This window comes from Emys orbicularis, chromosome 12 (genome assembly GCF_028017835.1).
Source record: "Emys orbicularis isolate rEmyOrb1 chromosome 12, rEmyOrb1.hap1, whole genome shotgun sequence".
Classification (NCBI taxonomy): domain Eukaryota; kingdom Metazoa; phylum Chordata; order Testudines; family Emydidae; genus Emys; species Emys orbicularis.
Window position 1 is genome coordinate 4,279,349 of NC_088694.1, and position 25,639 is coordinate 4,304,987.

General features: G+C 42.7%; 1 protein-coding gene across 4 annotated transcripts; it reads left to right on the plus strand.

Annotated features, from left to right (window-relative positions):
* The first annotated feature begins 1,517 nt into the window (after nt 1–1,517).
* Nucleotides 1,518–25,431, plus strand: TPD52L2 (TPD52 like 2). 4 transcript variants are annotated; one of them, XM_065414240.1, is made up of 8 exons: nt 1,518–1,640; nt 3,209–3,354; nt 4,615–4,763; nt 6,876–6,935; nt 8,301–8,360; nt 13,823–13,924; nt 23,214–23,262; nt 23,591–25,431. In XM_065414240.1, exons 1-8 carry the CDS (start codon nt 1,622–1,624, stop codon nt 23,681–23,683), a joined length of 678 nt encoding a protein of 225 aa, XP_065270312.1. In that variant the 5' UTR covers nt 1,518–1,621; the 3' UTR covers nt 23,684–25,431. The 4 variants fall into 4 exon arrangements, with proteins under 4 accessions (XP_065270312.1, XP_065270313.1, XP_065270315.1 ...); XM_065414241.1 differs by having other exon boundaries at nt 3,236–3,354; XM_065414243.1 differs by lacking the exon at nt 8,301–8,360.
* The last annotated feature ends 208 nt before the right edge of the window (nt 25,432–25,639 follow it).

Genomic DNA, 25,639 nt, shown 5'->3' on the forward strand with positions numbered 1-25,639 from the left:
AATTGGCATAATTACTCAGACAGCATATTGTGGGAGTTGTCGATTCCCCTCTCCCTGTACCACCCTGACAAGCTGCAGGCTCACAGAAAGCTGACTATTTCTGATGGCACTGCCCTTACATTGGAAACCTGAAACAGAAGTCCAAGGAAGGTACTACATGGCTACTGCTCAGGTTGCGAGCCAGCAGAACATGTTTATATTTTGCCACTAGGCACTCCTCAGCATAATGTATCTGAGTTAAGCTTTATAGCTGAGGTAGAGAAGCATCAGCACTATTCCAGAGATGGAGAAACGGAGGCAAAGACGGCTAGATTCAGCTATAGCACAAGTGACTTTAGTGGGCTGAATTTGGTCTGCAGAGGTGAAGAGACTTGCCAAAGATCATGCAGAGCTAGGAACAGAACCCAAGTGTTGTGCTAATTCCCCATCCACTGCTGCCCCTATTCAGCTCTGTAGTGGGTTTTGGAGTGGCATATTGTTCTGGTTCAATGTGGCCTACTCAGCTGCAGAAGGGAGCAGCCCGTGCAGGGCTGGAGCCCAACTCGAGGGCACTGTGGGACAAGTTAATGGGTCTACTAGCAGGAAAGCCATGGCCTGCAGAGGCTGAAGAATGCCACAGATGTGCACAGTATTCCCACAAGGAATCAAGAAGCCCCCCAGGGTATGTCAACTATCCAGAGGTATCCCCATGCTGGGCACCAACACAGCCACAAAATAGCCGCTTGCGTGGCACAGGAGCATGAGCATCCTTTGCTCCAAGTCCCCCAAGTTCCCAGCAACCCCTAGCCCATTCAGACCCCCCCAAGTTCCCAGCAACCCCTAGCCCATTCAGACCCCCCCAAGTTCCCAGCAACCCCTAGCCCATCCAGACCCCCCAAGTTCCCAGCCCCCAATTCTCTGCCCTCAAGTTCTCATTATCCCCTCAGCCTAGGATGACCAGACAGGAAATGTGAAAAATCAGGACAGGGGATGGGGGGTAATAGGAGCCTATATAAGAAAAAGACCCAAAAATCGTGACTGTCCCTATAAAATCGGGACATCTGGTCACTCTACCTCAGCCCCAGTCCCTGGCCCCCCAAGTTCCCAGCCCCCTCTCAGCCCCCAATTCTCTGCCCTCACGTTCCCATTATCCCCTCAGCCCCTGGCCCCCCAAGGTCCCATTATCCCCTCAGCCCCACAGTCCCTGGCCCCCCAAGGTCCCATTATCCCCCCAGTCCATGGCCCCCCAAGTTCCCATTATCCCCCCAGCCCCTGGCCCCCCAAGTTCCCATCATACCCCTCTCAACCTACCCACGGTCCCTTCGCCCCCCGCCAACCAACACGTTAAATCTTTGTTCACGTCTCCCTCGTCCTGACGTCATCGGGTTCCTTCTGACCCCGCCCCCTACCCATGACGTATGCCGGCTCCTCGTTTCGTGCCCCGCCCAAAGTCACCTCTTTCGTGGCCCCACCCACTAAGAGGCTGTTTCCGGTCCGGGGACGTGGCGTAGCTGATGACGTGTTCTGCCCGCGCCTCCCCGGAAGCGGGCGGGTGAGGGGTCGCGCGGCGGGTTGCGTTCTGGGTGTCGGCGGCGGCGGCGCAGGTCCCCTTCTGCAGCCGCTCAGCGGGTCCGGGCCCGAGATGGAGAGCGCGAGCCAGGGTACTGCGCCGGGGCTGCCGTGCCCTGAGGGGAGGGGCGCCCGTGGGGGAGGGGTCGGAGCTGTCGCTCCGGTGGGTGGGTGCGAAGGGGCTCAGGGGGCCCAGCTCCGTCCCGTCCCACCCCGGGGGGTGGGGGTGGGGCGGCCCGGCCGGGTGCTGCAGGGGCGGGGGGGGGGGCCCGGCTGAGCCGAGGCGGCGCCTGCTCTCAGGGTTGTAGAGGCTGGGCCGGGTCTCTCGGTGTGGGGGGCGGGGGGCAGGTGCCCTGTTGCCGCCCTCTGCCCGGGTCAGGGTGCTGAGGCCTGGCCTGGCTCCCTACCTGCCGTCGGGGGGGCGCTGAGTGAGGAAGGGCTGGACGCTCTTGTTCTGAGGGCTGCTCTGCCCGCAGCACGGTGCGCTGATAAACTAGCAGCCACAGTCGTGGTCCCTCTGGAGATGCGCCCCCTCTCTAGGCAGTAATGATAGGTGGAGAAGGCCTCTCTGGGGAAGCCCATCCCTGTGCATGGCTGAGGGAGGATGTGTCTGATAGTACCCTGATTATGTTGTCTGGCATTAGGCAGAAACCCAAGAGATACAATCTAGAAGATAGGTTTCGGAGTAGCAGCCGTGTTAGTCTGTATCCGCAAAAAGAACAGGAGTACTTGTGGCACCTTAGAGACTAAGCGAAAGCTTATGCTCAAATAAATTTGTTAGTCTCTAAGGTGCCACAAGTTCTCCTGTTCTTATCTAGAAGATACTAGATGGGAAGAATCCGAGCTGAACTCTGTTTGGAAGAGGAAATGTCTTAACTTCTACGATTTCTCATATATTTGAAAACTCCTCTGGAACTGGAGCCACGCCTATTTTTAATAGAATGAGAAATGGAGGATGAGGCTGTAAACAAATGTATTGGCAATTATAGGAATGAGGGCATCTGACTCCATTCTTTATAATAATTATGGTTTGATTCTGTCAATCTGTAGATACCATGCTGCTCTAGAGCGCACTTGCTGGGATGACTTCAAAGCTTTCTTGCTTCTGCAGTGCTAGCGGTATCATCTGCAGTGTAGTGCATGTAATTCACTAAACTAGTAGTTGAGGTCATGACACTTGTTAATTAAATGGAAGCTGTATTGTTGGCTTCCCTTATACACATTCTGTAAATGAGAGATACACTTCAAGCTAGTTCAGGCGATGTACTGGCACAGATGTTCCCTGCTGGACAGTCTCTCTCTGATGCGTTATAGGTTCCGATGGATTGCCCAGTTTATAGTTAACTTCCGATCCAGATCTTATCACTCCTGTGTAGAGAGATGCACCTTGTTTACCCTGCCTTGTATATTAGCAATGCATGTGCTCAGTGATTAATGTGTTACTTTAGGCCAAGGAGCTGTTAAAATATTTTTGACTAGTACATTTTTCTTCCTATACTTCTGAAAGATGCTATGTCTATTATTAGATGCAAACTTTCTCTTCCTCTTTTTTTCTCCCCGGGACTCCCTCTGTATGTACTGCGGAGCACATCTGCTTGCATAACATGCTTTGCTTGCTAGTGGCTTATTTTTTCCACATTCTGCTTCTTGTCTGTGTCAGATATCAACCTTAACTCTCCCAACAAAGGTCTGTTGTCGGATACCATGACAGACGTACCTGTGGATAATACTGCTAGTGCAAGGACCTCTGCACCTGAGGGGCTGACTGATGCTGAGGAAGAGGAGTTAAGATTGGAGCTTGCCAAGGTAAAATGGCGCTACCATTTCTGTTTAGACTGTACCTCTATATCTGTGAGAAGTAAAAAAGACAAGTGGTAATTCCATTTGCTATAAGAAAGCTTAAGGGACACTAAATGTTTTAGCCTTCAGCAATGGTGTAATGTTAGTCTCTCCTCTGGAATCTAAATCCATCATTCCACTACTGAAGAATAAAAGTAACTACTAACTTTGAAGACTTTAACAATATGCTTTATTTCATGTTCCCCCTTCTGGTTTTGCTGCAGCAGTTAGCACCTTTATCAGAGTTTTCCTGACATCAAAGTTACAAGGAAAATGGTTTTCCACAAACTGAGGCTAACAAAAAGCCATTTAATTTCAGGCTCCATTCAGAATGAGAAAACAGGTGGAGTATGGGGGAGAAACTACTCTTGAATTATGAGAACATGGAGTTCCTTTTAATGTTTCTTCCCATTACAGGCAATGGCTTTAGATCTAAAAGCTTTCAAGATATTGCGGGTTTGCAAATTTACATGCAAATGGGCAAATAATGAAGGTGACCTCTTTAAATGTCAGTCTATAACTTGCACCTGAAACAAAACAGGAAGTGAGAGCTACAGCTGTTTTCGTGTAGTTTCTGAACTCACTGTAGAAATCTATTCTGATTGTTTGACTTGAATGCAATTTCAGTAATGCAAAGCAGTCCAGATGTACTGCGTTGTGGCTTGTTAAGATTTGTTTCCTTCTGCCTCCACCTATTTTCTGACACTTACAGTTCTGATGACAAACAGGATTGAAACCAGAAAATAAGCCACAGGAATAGATGGATCTTAGCTTTGTAATAATAACAAAGGAACAGAATTATAAAAATAAACCATTTTCCTTGTATGCAGGATTCTGCAGTTTTTCAGATCTGTTAATAGAATCTACTGTTAACTGAGGATCCAGCCCTAGAAAAGGCTCCTGTGATTTTTTTGTGACATTAAGTGGCCAGTGGGGTTATTTTTCTGGAAATTTTCCTAACTTAACCTCAAATTTTTTTTACCGGTGGCATACTAAAGTTAATCTGTCTAAATCTTTTAAATCAAATTTAATTGGTGTCTGTGGAATTTAGATTTCATCTCACTTTTTTGTTAGCAGAGCTTCAGTCTATAAATATATCAGATTTATATTGAGGGAGCTGTGAAAAGTTATTGCCTATTTTTCTGTTTAACCACTTTATTAAAAGTTGTGATCAACTGAATTTCTGTAACACTAAGGCATGCTTCTAACTGGGAACCTGTCTTGTAGGTGGAAGAGGAAATTGGTACCTTGCGTCAGGTATTGGCTGCCAAAGAGAGGCACTGTGGAGAACTGAAGAGAAAACTGGGTTTGACCACTTTTGATGGGCTGAAGCAGAACCTGTCGAAGAGCTGGCATGATGTCCAAGGCTCCAATGCGTAGGTGTTCCCTGTGCCATAGATTTGATTGATTGATTTATATATATATATATATATATATATATATAAAACTCTCTGTAAAAAGCAGTTCCTTCCTCTGTAAAAAGTGAGGTTCCTCTGTGACTTTCTTAGTGGAGAGAGGATAAAGAAACTCACAATATTTGCTTGTCATAGTAAAATGTGACTACCAAGCAAAAAGTACCAGAAATCTAGCACTTGATTGTCTGGGAAATGATTTGGGTAAAGCATCTTCTAGCTAATGCATGTCATAGTTCAGAGGCTTGATGATTTGGAATGGTCCTGGAGTAAGTACTTTTTTTTTTAAAGGTTGAAATGCTAACTATTATTCAGTGTTTGTAATGAAAACCAGTATGTTGGCTCGATGGGGATCTGTGTTCCATTGCTCAAGCTTAATGCTCTGAATTTCATATTTTAGCAGGGATTGGAATTAGTTTTATAGTGCATATGGCCAAGTGCATGTAATACTCAGTACAGTTCACCTGATGACACAGAGGTGAAGAGAAACAAACTGTAATTGAGCTCTAAATCGCAATGCTACAACTGCCCCATTTATTTTATCCTAAATGGAATATCCCTCCTGTGAGCTCAGGTGGATCATTACTTAATAGTTTTGCTGTTAGAGAAGTTGCAGAGATCTCTCCTTTATTAAACAGAACAGTCTAATCTCTTTATATTTTTACACCTCTTGGAGCGCCTCTCCTGCCGACATAGAGCTGTCTGCACCAGCACTTTTGCTGGTTGAATTTATGTTGGTTGGGGGTGAGTTTTTTTCTTTCTCCCTCCCCCCACCCAAATCCCTGACCGACAAAAATTTTACCGACAAAAGTGGTAGTGTAGACAAAGCATCACTGTTCAGAGGGAAGGGCACAAGGTGTTTCTAATGTGTAGAAAACCACAGTTTGCTCAATCCCTGCTTCAGGTCACCAGGTTGAGTCTTATAGCTAGGGCCCCTACCAAATTCACAGTCCATTTTGGTCAATTTCATGGTAGAAGGATTTTAAAAATCGTAAATTTCATGATTTCAGCTATTTAAACATGAAATTTCACAGTGTTGTAATTGTAGGCATCCTGACCCAAAAAGGAGTTGTGGGGGCTGCAAGGTTATTGTAGGGGGGTTTGCAGTATTGCTATCCTTACTTTTGCGCTGCTGCTGGCGGCGGCACTGCCTTCAGAGCTGGGCAGCTGGAGAGCGGTGGCTGCTGGCCAGGAACCCAGCTCTAAAGGCAGAGCAGCTGCCAGCAGCACAGAAGTAAGGATGGCATGGTATGGTATTGCCACCCTTGCTGCTGCTGGCGGGGCGCTGCCTTCAGAGCTGGGCACTTAGCCAACAGCCGCCACTCTCTGGTGGCCCAGCTCTGAAGTCAGCGCAGAAGTAAGGGTGGCAATACCGTGACACCCCTAAAATAACCTGGTGACCCCCCCACTGTAACTCCCTTTTTGGTCAGGACCCCCAATTTGAGAAACACTGGTCTCCTCTGTGAAATCTGAGTAGTATCATGTAAAAGCACACACAAGACCAGATTTCATGGGGGGCGACCAGATTTCACGGTCCATGATGTGTGTTTTGTGGTCATGAATTTAGTAGGGCCCTACCTATAGCAGACTGCACCCAGGAACAGAATACAGTGAGGCACCTAAACTTCATGAAAAGATGTGAGGTCATGGTTTAGACTGGCTAATGAGTCATTCCAGACTGTCAGTATCCCTGACTGGTACTACTAGTGGTGAGACTGAGATTTTTTTTTCTGTGTCCGGCAGTATGAAGCACATGCAAACAAGGTGAGTTAAGAGCACCACCATTGACTGCCATAGGAGTATGATCAAGAGGAAAGGGAGGTGTTGCAACCAAAGGAACGCTATCTAATACAAGTGTTCTCATGTTGACTATAGTTAGAATCTGAACTGACTGACAATGCCATCATGTGGGGAAGGACTTTCTTGCTCTACATCTTGCTACCCATTTCTTCTCCCCTCAGTCTCGGATCGTTGGCTGGTTTCAACATGTAACTTAAATCTCAGAAGTGTTGACTTCTCCTTATTAAATGTTCCCACTTTAAAATATGATTAATCACCAGAATTTTTTGTTTCTAGTTATATGAAAACATCTGAGAAACTTGGAGAATGGAATGAGAAAGTGACACAGTCTGAACTGTGAGTTCCTCTGGTCATCAGCATCACCTACTTGCTCCTCACTCTATTCTCCAATTTGTACTGCTCGTTCTTTTAGGCATTAAGGGGTTGATTGTATGCTTGGGGCACAGTGAATCCATGTTCAAAGCTCTTGCTTATTAACAAGGTACCTGACTTTCAATGGCTGCAGAGGTGATGGAAGCAAAAGATATTGCTATCACCTCTTTAGCTGTCTGTTGCCATAGCTGAAGGAAAATTCCAATCAGTTACCAGGCCACACTTTACATAAAATGAAGCGTGAAATGTTAAGAATTACTGTTGCCTGTCAGCTAGCCCTTGTTAGGCAAAGTGTGAATGAAGTCCCATGCCGTATCAGAGTGAACCTTGTGTTTCCTGTTCTAAAGCTAATCTGTGCTTTCTCCCCTTCACTCCATAAAAATCATAGCAAACACTTTGGGGACCAGCTGACTGACTCCATTCTTCTGGGCACAAAGGTAGACAAGATGATTGAATGTGTTCAGTGCTAGGAGGAATGAGGGCCAAACAAACTTGGGCATATATGTGTCAGCTACTGGTAACTGCTACCATGTTAGTGTGACTTTGACAGTTTACAAATAAGGGCCTATTGTTAATCTGTTGGATGCCAATATAGGTTAGAATGCTGTGAATTTTAGTTGGTGTGGTCTTGAGTAGAACTTCAATTACTAGCAGACAGTAGTTATTACAATGCATTTCTTGTTACCTGGTCATCTGTCTTTAGAATATTTTAATTAGTTAGTATTAGGCATTCATTGATCTTAGTTCTAAAATAATGTAGGTTATGCCATGTAGTAGAACTTCTAGCAATTGAGATCTTGTAAGTTTTTTGGACTTATGTAATTTTCTGTTAAAGATGAGGAAATGGAGATGAAAGTTACATGACTTGCACAGGGTCATGCAAGGCAGTATCAGAGCTGGAAATAGAACTCAAATTCCTGGTTCCTATGCTCAGTGATATACCAGGCTGCAGTGTAGCTGCTATATAGTGAGTAGAGGGGAGGGAGTGGTTCCCCATAGGAGGCAAAGTGGGAGACTTTACAACTTTGTTTGAACTGGCCTGATATCTTCTGTACTCCTAGCTTAAATATGTGCAATTTCTTTGGCCAGCCACCATTATCTGAATAAAGAGGAAACCTGGTCTTGGATGTTTGCCCACATATAAAACACTTTGTTCTTTTAGAATTCTTTCCTCTAATAGCCATTCCCTCTCCCTCCCCCTATCTATCACATGGGAACAGAACTTGTTTCCTTAAACGTCTAGAGGCATTAGTGATGTGGATGGTCCAGGAAGGAGAGCATTTGTCTTGAAAGCATTGGCACCTTTTCTAATTTCCGTTGTATTTGTAGATATCTTTCAGCCAGCAGCACACTGGAGGACTGGAATGAAAAATTAACCCAATCAGAAGCGTGAGTGTTTTAACCTTTAGTGTAAACCAACTTTCAAAAAAGCACATTGTCACTAACACTCTCTGCCCCAAGCTAACAATTTTCTGCTTTGACTAGTCCCATAAAGTACTACCGATAAAACCCTTTTATGTTTACCCAATAAATACACATTTCATATTCAAGTCACTGATGTGACTCCAACTGTGGTCAGTAGTGACATCTTTACCCTCCAACAGCTGTCTACTGACCTGGGAGAAATGAGTTGATTCATTCCAATTTTTGGTGGACATATCACTCTGACCGTATTCAGAGTTGGCACTGGGTTTGTCAGTGTGACCTGACAAGCCATGAATTGAATAGACAGACTGAGCTATCTAATACCTAGATGTGGTGAGGGAAAGTAATGGGTCGTTGTGATGCAGCATGCACTTTTTTCCTATTTGGTGTCTGATCTCAGAATCAATATGGCTTCAGTTTCCAAGGCAGTCAGTATACCATTTTAAGAGCACCGAGTAAATGTTAAAAGCTTACGAACCCCACAGCTATTGTATTCTGCCCGTCAGTCTCAAATAGCTCTTTAGTCACTCCTCTGATGTTAAGCAATCCCTTCTTTGGGTGGAGGTTCCTCCTTTCCATGCTGTTTTTAGGGTGTTGGCACTGCTGCAGTAAAATCTAGGTCTAACCTGTGAGCTTAACTCATGTTAAAGCAGATTGTTAAATCTCACTCCTCAGGAATCCTAGTAGCTACTGTCTTCTAAAGATAAACTTTGCTTAGCTTGCATAATTGCCTTGCTGCCTGTCATAGTATGGCTAAAATTGCTTGCTTGCATAGTAGCTTGACTGTGGGATTTCTTATAATTTGTTTCCTTGTTTGGAGCTGGATTTTTGTTGTTGTTGCTTACCTGACTGAATGAAGTCTTCTCTGGAGTAAATGCTACCAGTATATTATAAAAATTATTCCTAGCCCTCAAACTGCTCATTACATTTTTAATGCAGTCTCCATTTGTAATGGATTGTAGCTGAGTGGATTATGAGAGGCAGATAGGAGCGCCTTAATTTTCCAATTTTGCTTAGATAACGGCAAATGTAGGTTTAGGTCACTTGTAGCTGAACTCCCTTCTGTACATCGTGGTATGGAATTCAGTTTCTTTTCTGGTAACTTGAATTATATTAACTGCTAGTGTGTGTGTCAGCATAAAGGTGGCTTCCTGTCACGGGAGCAAATGGAAGATGTTTTTCATTGTGTAACACTGTTGGTGATGGTGGTGGGGGGAAGAGGGGAGGGACATCAGAACTTACCAGAGTGTGGGGTTCTCAAGTAGACTGTCCACTTGCATTACAAAATGAGAGTAAACACTGGCTGTTCCGTTACTTGGTGATATTGAGCACTGTTCTTTAAACCCTAGTTATTACCTAAGTCAGTAGCATTTAATCAGAGTTCAGTCCATGGGCGTGTTCTCATAGAATAAGAAACTTCCTGTTAGATCTGTTTCCTTGCAGTCATTGATAATAAATTGCCAGAAAACGGCAGTAGGAAGCCTGCCTATGTAGCTTGTTCAAGAGCTGGTTTTTTTACACCTAGAATAGTTTTGCATGCCAGTCTTCCTGCTTGGATTGGCACTAGAAAGACTGTTATCCGGCAGTTGGAATGCTAGCAAGCTAGACAATGTTGTTGTCATGTTGGTCACAGTATAGAAGAGAGATAAGGTGACTGAGGTAATATTTTTTTATAAGACTAACTACTGTTGGTGAGAGACAAGTTTTTGCTTCTCTCTCCAGCCAAAGTTAGTCCAATTAAAAATATTACCTCATCTGCCTTGTCTCTCTCTAGCAAGCTAAACACAAATTTAAAATAAAGTGGGAAGGGATGAAAAGTGAAATTCCTAGGGCATTTTGGGAAACAAGTGCAGAATTCCCATTTCCTTGATCTAGGATTAAATAAATGCCAGTAGTCAGATTCAGGAAATACAAGGTTGTTTTTCCTGCCAGGTTTCTTGGGACTCTTCTGCTGAGTAAGTAGTCATCTTCTGTTGTACCACTGCGTGAGCTGTTAGCCGACATAACTTACAAGCTTCCTGACTGAACTGAAAACAAAGGCCTAACCTATGACACTTGTAACGCTTTCGAAGAGAAATCCTTTGTGCATTGTTGAGAGGCTTCTCTTGGCTTCCAGTCATTGATACAGAGCGTGGTTTGCCATCTAATCAAAGCATGTAATGTGGAGGGAGGGTAGAAGCTGGTGCACTTGCCTAATGTGTACATGAGGTGGCTGGAGGAGATTGCAGAATCATTTAGTCAGATGAGAGAACTGTCGGTGTCCGATGTTCTGTGATTTCTGTTTTCTCTGTGTCTGACACTGGTAGCTGGATGAGAGCAAGCAAGAGGGAGGTGAGACTAGTGGGAGAGGGGAGAATTTTATGGGTCTAGGTTTAGGCCTTTGCCGTGTTGAAGGGATTTGTCCAAGAGGTGTGCAGTTCAAAAGTGCTCTTACTTCCTTGATACTCCCGGATACCTATCTGACATATGCAAAAACCACCTCTCTTCAGCAGCATATAGCATCAATTTGCAAGTCTGTTTTCAGGATCCATACCTCACTACACTTCATGCTTTTGGCTTGCAGATAGCAATAATCTGATGTCTTCTCCCTTTTAAGGCCACTTGCATTCTGCACTAGCTGTAACTTGCAGCTGCCTAGCAGAGTCAGTTGCATGGAACATATTGGACCAGTTCTTCAATAGTTCTTGCTTTCTGGTCACTTCCAGGTACAATAAATTTTTTATTTTGAAGTCCTGTATAGGTTGGGTCCTGGCTCTTTGAGAGACCTACCTCTCTTCTTCCCTTTGACCTCAGTTGTTAAGATCATCAAGGGCTCTCAAGGTAGTAGTCCCCATATTTAAATAACTGATTGGAGTGGGGGAGGGGTATGACAGCATACTTACTGAAGGGCCCTCCCTCTGTTCTAGAAATTGCTCCCCTCTCTGCTGATCTGACAGTGCCTGACTTTGACCTGTTTATAGTACAGTTCAAGGCCATCTTTCTCTGGCTTGTGTGAAGTGGGGTGGGGTGTAACTGGGCACATCTACCCTTTGAGCTGGGCTTGTAACTTCCAGCTCGTGACATACCTGTACTAGCTCTGATCGCAGTAGTGCGCTAAAATTAGAGTGTAGCTGCAGCAGGAGGGGCCAGCTGCCCCGAATGCGTACCTAGCTTTTTGGACAGGCCCATACTCGGGATGGGTAGCCCCTTGCACCTCTGTGGTTACACTCTATTTTTAGTGCTTGAGCTTGTTCAGTGCTAGCACAGGTATTAGGCCCCCAGCTCAGAGTGTAGACGTGCCCTTATTTGAGTGAGGATGGAGTCTTGGTTGTCCCTAGTGGAGGCAGTCTACTTAAGTTGTTTGTTAAACTTTATTATGACTAAAGGGTTAACAGTAAAAATGTTCCCGTCACTAATTACACGCTGTTTACTCTTGCATTTCTGTCAACTTGGACAATGGAAACTAACGATGTCTCTAACTTTTGTTAGTTGGATCTACTTTCAGATTCCTAATGCTTCAGTGTTGGAACCCCAAACCATGTAGCATTACTTTAAAAAAGGGAGTTTACATCTTAAACATGTGGAATGCTCCCAGTGCCCTCAATTTCATAAAAAATTAAATATGGGGCCAATTTAAGTTTGTGTAATATTGCATATGTGTCCACTGCCATAGTACTGGTCTTTATTAATATGTGCAACCTGCTGTCCTAACTTGCATTGGAGCCTGAGGCTTCTCAATTTATGGGCATTACTGGAGTACAAAAATTAATGTGTAGTGTGATTCAGTTCTTGTCACAGTTCTGTTGGATAGCACTACTGAACAGTGTGACAGCCTGCTCTGGGGAGATGCCCAGTACCCAGGAGGGATGGGGCCTGAATTCCTTGTATTCCAAGGAAGTTTTGACTCTGCAGGTCAGGTGTAAATTCATTAGCTGCAATAGTGCCCCAAAGCCTGTTTTAAAGCTAACAGCATTCAATACCAATCTCTCACCCTTAAATCATATAATTACCACCACTTCTTACAAAACAAGTTGTGCTGTGGAGAAGGATCAGGAATGACACTGGAAGACCTGGATGTTAGACATCCAATATCCTGCAGATTTTAAGTCTTTGTTATCTGAATTTGACGGGCATGAATTTGGCAAATGACTAGATTACACAATATGAATCATCATTTTTGTTGGGACTGGGGGTGAGGAAATAAAGCTGATTCATTACTGAGCTTTGTGAAGTACTAGGCATGTGCAGTAACTAGTGTAGTTGAGCCAAGAGTCCTGTTCACGTTATAGAATGTGGGTTGTTGGGCTTAAAAAAGCATAATTTAAGAGGACTTCTTGGAATCTGGCTCAAAGTGCCATTGTGTTATCTCCCACACTCCCATCTGGAGAGTGAGAGAGAGAAATAACTGTCAGCCTAAATTGTCTACTTGAACTCGTTGCTTCTTGCTTTGGTATTTGAGGGATGAGAGAGTAGTGGGTGACTCTTACATGTCCTGTTCCAAAATACTCTAGCACAGTTTATGTAAGAAGGATAACTTCAGACTTAAATACTCAGGTGCCAGAAAACCCAGATTTAATTTACCCCAAATTTGGTGTTCCCTTGTTGGTGTATGTAGCTGATTTTTTTTCCTCACAAGTTGAAGTTGCTGTAAATATAGATGCTAATTGCCAACCCAAGAGTAGCTTGGGTAGGATGCAGTTGTGCAAGTGGCTTAGCATGTATTTGTTCACCTGTGGTCCCAGAGCATGGCTTGAAATAAAAAGGCTCTGAAGTGCCTATTCTCTCCAACCCTCTTATGAACTTTTCAAGTATGTGTAAAATCAAACTCCTGTAAAGCTGTCCAAGACTTCTCATTTACCTGTGGTTAAAGGTAACTGATGGGAAACTTTTCTAGCTATTGGTTCTAAGCTGCAATTGCAAAGGTGATGCTCGCTCATTCTTGCAATTCTTATCTATTTTGTAACATGTCAGTATTACCAGTTTCTTCTTCCATCCTGAACTCTGCGACAAAAATGCTTTCTCTTCCCTCAGGGCTGAAAGTTTGTTTATGAGAACAATTACTCAATACTGAACGGGGCAATTTTTTTCTGAAAAGGAAGAGTGGGGAGCTGTAAGCACTTTAAAAAAACCCAAACTGGAAATTTTGAAATGTTCACTGAAATATCTGATAATCAGATTTAATGATTAGAGGAAACTAAAATATCAACATGGACTAAATGTGAAGAAATAAATTAAATCAACTTGCATTTTCTTGCTAAGATTCAAAGCCGTAAGTACACACGAGACCAGAAGAGTAGCTTTCAGCCATGTCAGTGCAACCTGCTAACCTAGTGCCCCCCTCTCTTTGCCTTGGCATCTTTTCCAAAATGCTGGCAGGTGCTTCTCACTTCGCTGCTTGTAATATTTCCCCCTACTAACCTTCAGTTGTTCAACTTCTTTCTGTTTAGTTATAAGAAGACTCAGGAAACCCTGTCCCAGGCAGGACAGAAAACTTCAGCTGCCCTTTCCAACGTGGGCTCTGTTATCAGCAGGAAACTTGGTGACATGAGGTAAGAGCTCTGTTCCACTTTCACTGTAGCACTGGAGTCCAAGATTCACACAATGTTGAGGTTTGAGCATCTGGAATTCATGACTAGTTTTTTCCCATTTTTAGTTCTGTGCACTGCAGTTAATGGCAATATGAATCTGATACAGCTGTTTCATGTGATCCAGTATATGTCGCTCAGGTTTTAATACATATTTTTCTAAGCTATTTCTGGTAAGAGCTCCATTCTCAGGAATCCTTTCTTCATCATTTTCCCCAGCAGTGTTCTGAGAGGTCTGACTTTGGTGATAACTCTTATCGCTTTAATTTTCAACAGTTCCCAGAACATATTTATATGTTAACATAAACATAAAATTCTCTTGTTCCACAAACTAATAAAATATTGTAGTCTCCCCCATATTGGGAAGAAGTACCATATTGTTCCACTGCAGCTCATTCATCCTGTTTGAATAGTGGTGTTGAAAAGATTTGAGGGGAGCCCCTTTTGGTTCTTCTGCAGGAAGATGGAACTCTATTTTAACACCAGCATAAAAAGTGAGAAAATGGAGTCTAGCTCTTTGGCTCCATCAGAGATGTAGAGAACCTCAAGGTGGAGAAAACTGGACATGTAATATTATGCAACGAAAATAATATGCATCAGTTCTCTGATGTATGGAAAGTTAATATTCCTTGCTGATGGGCACAACTACCTAGCCCAGTGGGTATTGAGGGGAGGGGGGTTTAATAAGGGAAGTGACTCAGTCCAGATGTTTGTTACTAATATGGACTAGAACTTTTCCTTTCCATGTTCAGTGACTACAGAGGTTTATAAACCCACTAATCTGATGAAAGGGAACAGGAGGAATTGTTTAAAGATCTAGAATCAATGTCACTTATCCCAAATTCTTATTAACTTTTACATCTAAAGATATATTAGATTATTGCATAGGTTTTAGAGACTTGTATTAGCTACTGTACCAGGAAGGCTGCTAATATCTCACTGTGTAGCGGAGGAGGTAGCTCCCTGGGACAGCAGAAGGTGGCTTTAGAAACAATGGATAAGCCAGTGTTATATTAGCCATTGGAGCACAAAACCAACTATATTTCGGCTGTCTTACACTTAGATATGGCAGATATTTAACCTCATAAATATCTCTAGTGACTTGAGGTTACTATAACCAATGAAATAATGCAAGTTAGGAAATTAGGCATTCCCAGGCATTCATGTGCAATCAACTCAGGGTTTCAGTAAGCACCATCTAGTATTTATTGGTTTGACCTAATTTTGAGGGCAGGAAGTATCTGTCAATACAACACCTATCTCAAAGGGATACTGACAAAGTAATTTAATTTCTTTATGAATTTCTTCTACTGAGCTATGAAAATGTGGTGATTCACTTTCTGCTAAATCTTTTCTAGCATTTCATTTGGCGTGGATGGCTAAACTAGTCAATTTCTAGTTCTCTTGTACTAGCCCAATGCTTTTTGGGTTCGTAGCTTTGCAAAGGGAAGTTCCAAGTTAAAACAGTCTTCACTGAACTAAGAGAACTCCTAGGCAACTTAAGTTGACAATATCTCTAACTGAGGGCTGGTCTTCACTACCCGCCCGGATCGGCGGTAGAAAATCGATCTCTCGGGGATCGATTTATCGCATCTCGTTGGGACGCGATAATCGATCCCCGAATCGACGCGCGTACTCCACCAGCGCAGGTAGGAGTAAGCGCCGTCGATGGGGGAGCCGCGGCGGTCGATTTGCCGCCGTCCTCATAGCGGGGTAAGTCGGATCAGATACGTCTAATTCAGCTACGCTATTCGCGTAGCTGAATTTGCATATCTGAAATCGATCCCCCCCCCATAGTGTAGACGTAGCCTCAGATGCATCAGAGGTAGTGTTCAAATCTGTATAAGGTTTAGCCTTCCCTTCAGGTTCAAGGTCAGCTTAGAACTAGGGTTCAGACTGGTTTTAAAAAAACCCTCTAGATTTTAGCCACACTTCAACTGAAAAATTATCCATTTGGCTTTGGGTGTGGTGCTTGCTCTGATCTAAGTGCTCATATTGCACCCATCAGTATGGTGTCTAACAGGGAAACCAAACCATAAGGGCAGATTTGAGTGAGTGGTTCAAATGGAAATAATTCAAAGGTCTTCAGATGAACAATTGCAGTTTTAGCTCATCTCTAAATATTATTATTGCCTGTGCTTGAGTATTAGTTGCCTTGGTCTTATGTGATCATATTTAGTCCAGAACCTTCATGCAAAACTAGTATCTAGTAATTGTAGAGTGTAATCCCCTCTGGGGAGGAAGGGGGGAAAAGAGTCTCAGGATGACTTCAGCCATTCTTCTTAAACTCCGTTACATGTGTATTAGTCCTAAGGGAGTTAAATGGTGCGTTTTTTGTAAAGCTGTACTTTGCATACAAGTTCAGTGCAAAAGCATTGTGATCATGGTGTTTGCACTAAGGTGTTAGAACAGCAGAAACCCACTTACTCCATTCTGTGCCAGAACTATCTTGCATGGGCCAAACGTAATGGGGAAAGAAGATCTGTTAGAAGTCTTCCAGACAGTTAATGACAGTGTACAGAAAAGATATTCTGTAAATTACAGTATTTAACTTTTTCTCTAGAGTTTTTTGCAGGATATCAACTCTTCCCTAGACTCTGCATACATAGCTGCCTAATTTATTAAAATAGTCTTTTTTTTTTTTTAACCAAAAAGGTTATCTTTAAACATGACATTTGACAAAATTCAGATTGGGCAGTTTCTTCATCACAGCTCTCATTCTTCCCAGAGATTCTCCTTTTCCTCTGTGGCTTGGAGTACCCAAGTGGTAAGCATTTGATGTAATCTCTGATCACATAGTACTGGATAATCCAAATTTACTCTCACTGAGTTGTACGTGGCATTCCTGGAGTAGCAGATATTGGTGCACATCTTCAGTAGCACCCAGGTTATGTGAATTGGGCAGAGAATTAGTCCAGTTTCTAATCTTTCTAGTGTGCATTTGACTCCTCTTCCCTACTGACGACCTGGCAATTTGTATAAATCTTTTTTCTCCCATTTATTTTAAGGCAGTAGCAGACTGAAATGGGCAAAATGTGGTTCCTTTTGCCAATGTCATAAGTGCATAGTAAATGTGGGGGTCTACCTACCAAACATGCAGCTGTGGCAAAAGTGTGAATTCTGTTCCCTGTAAGCCCAATCACTTCACAGTCTGATTGGGAGCATTTCTGCTACCACTAACCTGCCATGACTAAACCATGCACAGATATTGTTTGTTCAGCAATGTGAGCTTGTTAGTTCTCAATTTAACTCTGTAACCTTAAATTTCCTAGAGCAATGCCAGTGTGTCCACATCAAAATACATAGGCTGTGTAGTATGAATTCAGTAAGAAAAAGTGAATAGAAAAAGGTACATGTTAATTGTAACTTACATAGAAGAAACTCCTGAATTTCCTGTCTAAACATGCAGCACTAACGTGAAAACACCCTACATTAATGCAATTAACACTTTCTTCTTGGAAGACGAAGTGGTGGGTCTGTGGGCACCTTCTCTGTCAGAAATATATAACATCAGTCACAGCATTACCAAATAATTCAGTGGGATTTGCTGTGGATTTATCGCCCTATAGTGGAAAACAAATGAAAGTAACCTTTGCTTCTTTCCCGTGAAGATTTAATAACACTACACACACAACAGAGGAAGACTGGAAGTAAACCTATATTGCTCTCTGTCTGTACTTCTCTGCTGTCTTAAGGGGAAAAAAATCCTGAGACTTTCAATACAGATTCAATTGATATTTTTGGAGCAAAGTCTTCAGCAGCAACATTCCCTCCAAATAGAACTGTAAACTGTTGGTAGTCGTGATGTGATCAGAGATTACAGTGAGTGAGGTTGGTTTCTTGTAGTGAGCAGTTTTCCTCTGAATGGGTGAGATGTTACTTGTTTTCAATGAATCTCAGTGCTAGCCTTTAACTGTAATTGCTTGTTAGAATGCTCCTGGGGCTTTATCTCTGATTGTCCATTCAGCCTGCATTTTTATAAGAAAAGGACCCAGACATTTATTTTCCCATCTGCTGGAAGGGTTGAGATAACCGAAGGGGACACTGCAGACTGTTTGTCAGCCTTCGTTAGCTGCTGAAAAATGCTAGGAAAGGGGGTAATGACAACATAAATGTGCAGAATGGTTGGTCACAATTCCCTTGTAAAACACATTGCCACTATAGAATCAAAATAACTTGTGTTGGGAAACATCTTCAGTACATCAGTTAGTTGCCATGCATTGCTGGAGTGTCTGAAATGTAATAGCTTTAGAATTCATCATGTTCAATAGTTAACCTCTGGTACTTGAAGTTGTCTATGATTAAGAGGACTGATGCTGCTCGTTACCCTGCTACATCTTCCCCAGCTGCCTAACCTCTGAGACTAGTCCAGGGGTTCTCAAACTGGGGGTCGGGACCCATCAGGGGGTCATGAGGTTATTACATGGGGGGTCGTGAGCTGCCAGCCTCCACCCGAAACCCTGCTTTGCCTCCAGTATTTATAATGGTGTTAAATATATTAAAAAGTGTTTTTAATTTATAAGGGAGGTTGCACTCAGAGGCTCGCTATGTGAAAGGGATCACCAGTACAAAAGTTTGAGAACCACTGGACTAGTCCATATGGTGGCTAGCTTAACTAATGTGAATGGGTGTTCTGCAAGTTCTGTGCAGCGTTGCTATTAAAGCTACAAAAGTCTTAGCCAGTTTAGCTTTCTCTGTTATCTCTGCATTCTCCGTTGATGCAGGTCTCAGGCATTCTTGCCTTACAGCATTTTACCGTAGTGTATGATTTCAGTAAGCTAATCTTAATGGAATGCCCTCTTCATCATTAGAGAGGACAACTTTCAGAATGTATATTTTCTAATATACATTTCATGTCAATGTTTGAAGGAGTCTGCTACTGTAGCTACTACTACAAGCATATTGATTGTTAAATATTATTTTGAGCTGATGATGACTGGCTGCAGGACAGCTCCTGAATTTATGTAACCTGGAGACATTTTATCAAAGAAGGAAAAGGGCTACAAAAAGCACCAATAAATCTTCAAAAGTTCAGTGTCAGATGCTAAACAGGCTGAGCCGTGCTTGTGGTAATACATACAGTGTTGGGAGTGGTGCATGTTTGTGTATATTGTCCAAGTTGTTAATCTTTTTACAGGAACGAGTTGTAGAAACTCTCACTTTCAAACATACCAATAGACAATGTTTTGGCTCTGGCTCTAGCTGTTGAAGAGATGGCCTTAATATATGTTGGGGGCGAAACCACAAAGCATGACTAACTTCTTGGGCTTTGGTGTAATCGGAGCCCCTTGTTCTCCATGGAAAGTTTTATCTTAAGCGTGTGGCGAGACTACTTCGTTTCTACTGCACTGCACTGCTGCAAAGATGAAGCTCTGGCAGCTACATTTAAATAATATAAAATAGAAAGAGAAATCAGAGTAGCTGCAGTGTTGTTTCTTTGTAAATTCATTTTATGCCATCTCCATGTTCTCATCCTGCCTTAGACTCTTTTGTATTGGCAACATGTAACCATTGTAGAAGCTGTCACGGGCCTGGATGAGATAGTTTAGTCGTGGTGGGTGGAGTAGTTGTGACTTGGCACCCAAGAGTAGGTGGAAGGCAGTTTGGGATGTGACATAAATTATAGTAAGGATGAACAGTTTTTGTTATCATGCCCTCACTAGCCATGTCTGCAGACTCAGGAAGAAAACAGTGCCTTGGCTTTCATTTGTTTCCTGTAAGGAGTATTCACAATAGCACTTTTAAATGAAAGCTTAGCGTGTGGCTGCTGTAGGGGGAAGAGGTGGGTTTTCCAGTGTTTGCTAACCCTTGGTAAAATCCAGGTGTGAACAACATGTGGGTTAAAACCTTTTTCTAATGAAGACAAGGCTTGAGCGTGTGAACACAGCTCTGTGGCAGGGATTAGATTCAATAGTGCTGGAATACGCAGTGCCCTGGCTGTAACTTCTTACTGCCGACACTACCATTATTGATCTTTGCAAAACTTCATACCTCAGTTCACATAATATAAGATCATAGGATAAGAAATGTCTTGGGCAGCTTTCTTAATTCCTCTTGAGGCAGATTTTGTTGTAGATAGGTGGGCTTGCTATCTAAGGCATTTGTGTGCAAGACTTATGGGCAGCTAAGCAGAGCAGTCAGTTGGACACTGGGGCCTAACTAACATTTCACTTTTCTTTCCTGCTGCTGCCGATGGGTTCTTCCAGGGCTCATCCCTTCTCGCATTCCTTTAGGTAAGACGCTTTTCAGGGGTACTAAAAGAGGAGGCTTACTTATTTTTTTGCTAATCTTTCCAGGGGACACTGCAGACCATGTAGGGCCCATCTGCACTGCTAATACAGATTAGTTAGGGAACTTGGTTGCAACAGATGCCCCTGGACTGGCCTTACAATGAGATTGCAATTGGTTGTGAGGGTTGAACATAAATAATTGCAGTGCTGTAATTGAGTCCCTTGACTTGGTCATATTTGTAGTGTAGATGGGGCTGTAGGCAATTTACAGCAGCTTTTTTATTTGAAAGCTGACAGCTCAGTGCGGTTCCATACTCAGGCTCACTGCATGCATCTTGTACCTCTCCCTGTTACTCCTAAATCCTGGGAGTATCCTGCCTGTTAAAATTAAACCCTGATTAACAGAGTAACTTGGTACAAGAAAGCCAGTCATGGAACTTCTCAGCTCTTTTTTTTTTTTGTGTGGTGCCTATGCAGCGTCTCTTCTCTCTGAAATAAAAATAATCTAGTCCTGGATCTTGGGCCAGATACCTTTTCTTGATGCTCTTGGGCATAGCGTGGTGTTGAAAAAGCTTTTCCTAAATTAAACTTTTCAGTGGGAGGTTTGGCTCTTTGTACTGACATAAGCAAATCTGTCAGCAGTTGAAGCACAAAGCCTCTAAACACCATTCACTCTGCTCATATCTTGCATTCTTCAGTTAGAGATACTCAGGCTAACTATCCTATAATTACAAAACTAGTTTGGGCTGCAGTGTGTCAAAGAGCAGGGGAGAGGGGATTTTGTGGCTTACTTCTATTGCCTCAGCTATTTACAGCAGCCTTAATGTTGTTGGGAACAGTAAGTGTTTGGAATCGTGCAAGACCTAAACACACATGCTGTCAATGTCTGTTTGAATTGTCTAACTCTTCCTTTTCCACTTTTAATGCTTCCGAGTAGCAGTTATTCCATTCGCCATTCGATAAGTATGCCAGCTATGAGGTAACGTAGCAAATGTCTATAAAAGTGGGAGGGTGGGAGGCGTAGTTAATTCCAACCCACTTCTAGGGACTTTAAATTCAACTTTCATTTTGGGTATTGGGACTGTTTCCTTCAGTTGACCTCTAATGTGCATTGTGCGGTAATGTCTCCTGCAGCCCCACTAGTTCAGGGCTTTGAGGCCTGTTGCATAGGTTTATTAGTGGCTATGTTAGACTCTCTCCTAATGAGGACTCAAGTGAAGTGTTGTAACCCTGCCAAAACTCAAATTGCAATTTTATTATTTTCAAAGGTCCCTAAAGAGAATTATGATCCTTTTGTTAGAATTTCAATACAGTTGTAACTAGTAGTGCAGATGACATCTCTCTGACCTCCTGCTGTATTCCTGGTTTACAAGCTAATGGTCCAGCAAGCCAAAATACCCTGACTTTTGCAGTAGAACAATGTCTTCCTTATGTGGTAAAATCATAACAGTGTAGAGCTCGAAGGGACCTCAAAAGGTCACCTAATCCATCCCTCTGTGCTAAGACAGGACCAGGTATATGTACACCATCGCAGACAGGTGTTTGCTCACCTGTTAAAAACCCCCAGTGCAAGTGATTACACAACCTCCCCACGTAACCTCTTCCAGAATTTAACTACCCTTATGATCACTAGCTACTGAAGAAATTATAAACTGATTAAGAAGTTTGGCTTTTCTTTACAATAAAATGTTTAATTGGAAACTCTGGTTTTAACATATAAGAAAAATTTTCTTAGTCCTCCTTTGCATGAGTTTACTTTTGATTGGGACAGTATAATTTCCCTGAACAGAAATGTGCCTTTGTCTTCATCTTCATAGGAGTTAGCAGTACAAATCCTTTCCACATTTAAGTAATCTCTACAAAGTTGAGAAGCTTAATCCTGTATCTTACAAATCAAAACTATCCTTAAAGCTGCTCATTTTCTAGTAAAAACTTTAGCTAAACTTCAGAATTGAGCAGAATCTGGTATAAACTGTAATCCCCATTCCCACACATGGGGATGAATGAACTGTATGATGGGAGTAGAACTTTGGTTGTACTTGCACCTCTTGTGTTTCTGGCAAACTAAAGCAGGTAAGTTTGTTGTATGGGTGCAAATGTTCAAAATGAGTCTTGTGTGCAAATATGTCTAGGAACAGAAACTGAATTCTGTTCTCATGTGAATGTTCTTGCTGGAAGAACTTGCACACTGCAGTCCATCGAGGGAACAATTCCACGTGATATATGTGCTAAATCATAACTCTTCAATACAGACTACTACTCCTGAAACATTTGTGATCGTTCAGTAAGCAGAAAGGCTAAATTTATCAAACAGTGGATTAAAATTAATTGCTCACCTCTAAGGTTCAGTTCTCATACCACAGGACACAAATCTCTCCCACTGACATAAGTGACTACTTCTGCCGTGTGGTCAGAGAATAGAGTCCCAGGTATTCTCGTTGGGTTATAACTCTTAATGTTCCGTTCATCTCTTGCACTCCGGAGAAGCCCTTCCTTTTCAGTCTAATAGTAGGTAATGGAGAAAGCTGAATGACTTTTTTCAGGCCTGTTGAAAATGTTCAGCTTCCCCTTTGGACTAAAAACATGGCTTTCTTACATAAACAAGAAACCAGTCCTTTGTTTGTGAGGCTTTCCCCTCACAAACCTACCTAATCTGTAATCCATTGACTCATAACGGAACTCAGCCTGCCTTTTAGGTTTTTAGCTTGAGTGGCCTGTATTCAAACAATGGGAAAAATATAATGTGGTATAAATATCTGCCTTGCAGACCTTGCTGTATGCCAAGTATGGCATGTCTAATGCAGTTGACTAGTTAGAGATAGTGAATCCTAACTTGCAGGGAGATGGCGAGATGACCGGAGTGATAACTGCCTTGGGTGTGTTGTGGGTGGTGGTGCTCTTGCATTTGAATGGCTAATGAACTTTCACAGGCTTGATATTTTCAGCCTGTTCAATTCAAACTAAAAACCAATTGCTCCAGTAGCTTACCCCTTTTGACTTGACATTGCCTTTTTTCCTTTAAGGAACTCTACAACCTTCAAGTCATTTGAAGACCGAGTTGGAACCATAAAGGTAACTGTCTATTCTCCTGTTGCTAAACTCCCACTTATATCCATGCTAAGCAAATCCCCATGCAAGAGAGTCTGTGTGAAACTAACTTAAAACTGTCAAAGGGGCACTAGTGCTTACAGAGAACTTCAGGGGTAAATGGCACGTTGGAGCCCCTGTTCTTAAGAATGTGCAGTCTCTCTAAGGCTAATAATTGGTAATAGATTATGGGGGGAGAATAACTTTACTGTATGTCAGTACACCCCTTGGAGAAGTGGTAACTGTTTGCACTGAGGACACAAGACCAGTGTCATTCTCTTGTCATCTTCAACAATTTTTCTTCCTTTTGCAGTCCAAAGTGGTGGGCGGCAGGGAGAACAGCACTGACCCCCACTCCCCCACAGGATCTGGCGACAAGCCCCCCCAGGACAACGCTCCTTTCTAATCCCTCGGTGTGGCTTTTTGCACGGCTGTGCACAACGGCAGGAGCCCCACTAGTTCTTCACAACAGCAAGTGTGCAAATAAAGGAAGGGGGCAGTTCCCATTCTGAAGAGAAGTATCCATACATCCATACACAGACATTGCTGCTGGAGTCAAGTAAAATAAAAACAATGTTTTGTACACAAATATTTTACACTAAAGTTTGTAGATGAAATGTATCACTGTGCTGTCCTTTTGGGAGAGCAGGTAAAATGGAGTTTACTCAGCCTAGTCCAGAAATAGAATTTCTTATGCCAAACATGTGCATTTCTCACTCCGTGATAAGCTGCTTGAGTAGGCAAGATTGTTTCTTTAGGCATGGTGGGAAGAGCAAATATGGAAGAAGCCAACTGCATGGGAAACACAAATCTTCAATTTCTGGCGACAGCCCTCTGTTCTAAATTATTTATGAAGAGAAGTAGTTCCTAGTCTCCCATCACTGCTCTCTCCCACTACCACAGAGGTGCAGGGCCAGAGAGGCATTGAAAATCTTCTCTCTCGTTAATATGGGAATGGAGTAAACAGTCATTTTCTCTGGGCTCCCAAAAAGGAAACTGTATAGCAGCTGCCTAGTTGTTACACTAACGCTCTAGCTTTAACAGAACTAAAATCTTTATTTTTAAATGTAACGAACTTCAAAAATAAAAGCTAAGTGAGAGAGCTTTAGCATCATATAGGGAAATAATACCTTGGACTCTGAAGCTGAATCGCAAGCCTTACATCACCTTATGCTTTATTTGTTTATAATCTTTTTATATAGAGAGAAATGTGAGGGTTACAAAGTTGGGGTTGGAGCACTAGAGTTTTGCATCATACGATAGTAGCAGCATGCCTATGTGCCAGTTATTGTGTTCATTTCAATGTGCACTCTGTTGCCTGAGTGTATACAACTTGCTTCTCTGTACTTGAGTGTATGCCTTCGTCGTCCTTTAAGGAAGAAGCTCTGAAGGCAGATTAGAAAAGGACAAAGCTCTGTCTCTAGCAATGTGGGCACTGTACTGGAGAATCCTGTCTCTACCCTGCCACTGTGAAGGTGGTTCAGTTTGGAGGGTCCTAAATATGATAGTACATTCTCTTGACTAATATCTCCACCCATAATCTTTGTTTACAGTACTTGCAGAGAATCCTGGAGACTTAACTTATTCCTCAAGTGTCTGGATATTTTGCTATTCTGCTGTCCAGCACTATCACTCAGGAGCCATAGAATGAAAGGTTACCTTATGGTGGCCTGATCTTATTCTAGGCAAAGGTGCCTCCACATAAAAACCTAGAGTGAGCAATTCTGTGCCTTAGAGGCTAAGTGGGACTTACTCAGGTCTTTAGGTTTGCTTACATACATATCAAAGTAGTTTTTCTGGTTTGAGTTCCTCTAGGATAAAATTTTTTTTTGCCCTCTAGAGAAGCAAGTTTTGACATTTGAATTTGCTGATCATAAACCTCAATAACCACCCTTGTTCCCACATTTTGCAGCTGTTGGGGGGGGATGCATACTATGAAAAATTAGAAGGCAAATGTGATAGGAAATAGGTGGAGTGTAGAGTGTCATTTACCAGGTTTTATTGTTTGTGGCTGAAATTACCCTCAGTGTGGGGGAAACAGTGTCAGTTAAATGCGGGACTGCTGGAGCGTAGATATTGAACTGTTTCTCTCTACAGGTGAATATTGAGGAAATTTGTCAATAAAGCTTTCCATTGGGAAACAAATTAAGTGAATTTTTGGTCCTGCATTTATACTTAGAAATCTAAATGAGTAAGTGCAAAGGGTACGAACCCATCAAGGGCATTATCCAACTAGTAGAGTAATTTTGGGAGGGAGGTGTAAGCTGGTGACTTCTGTGTAATGCATGTCATTCTGGCCACTAGAAGCTTCTGTATGTGTTATGCTTCAGCTGATGAACTGGTACCTCTTGTCTAGTACTTC

Coding starts and splice junctions, on each gene's coding strand:
- TPD52L2 (XM_065414240.1), top strand. Junction 13,925..23,213: donor AGGAAACTTGGTGACATGAG/GTAAGAGCTCTG, acceptor TTTTCCTTTAAG/GAACTCTACAACCTTCAAGT. Junction 23,263..23,590: donor ACCGAGTTGGAACCATAAAG/GTAACTGTCTAT, acceptor TTCCTTTTGCAG/TCCAAAGTGGTGGGCGGCAG.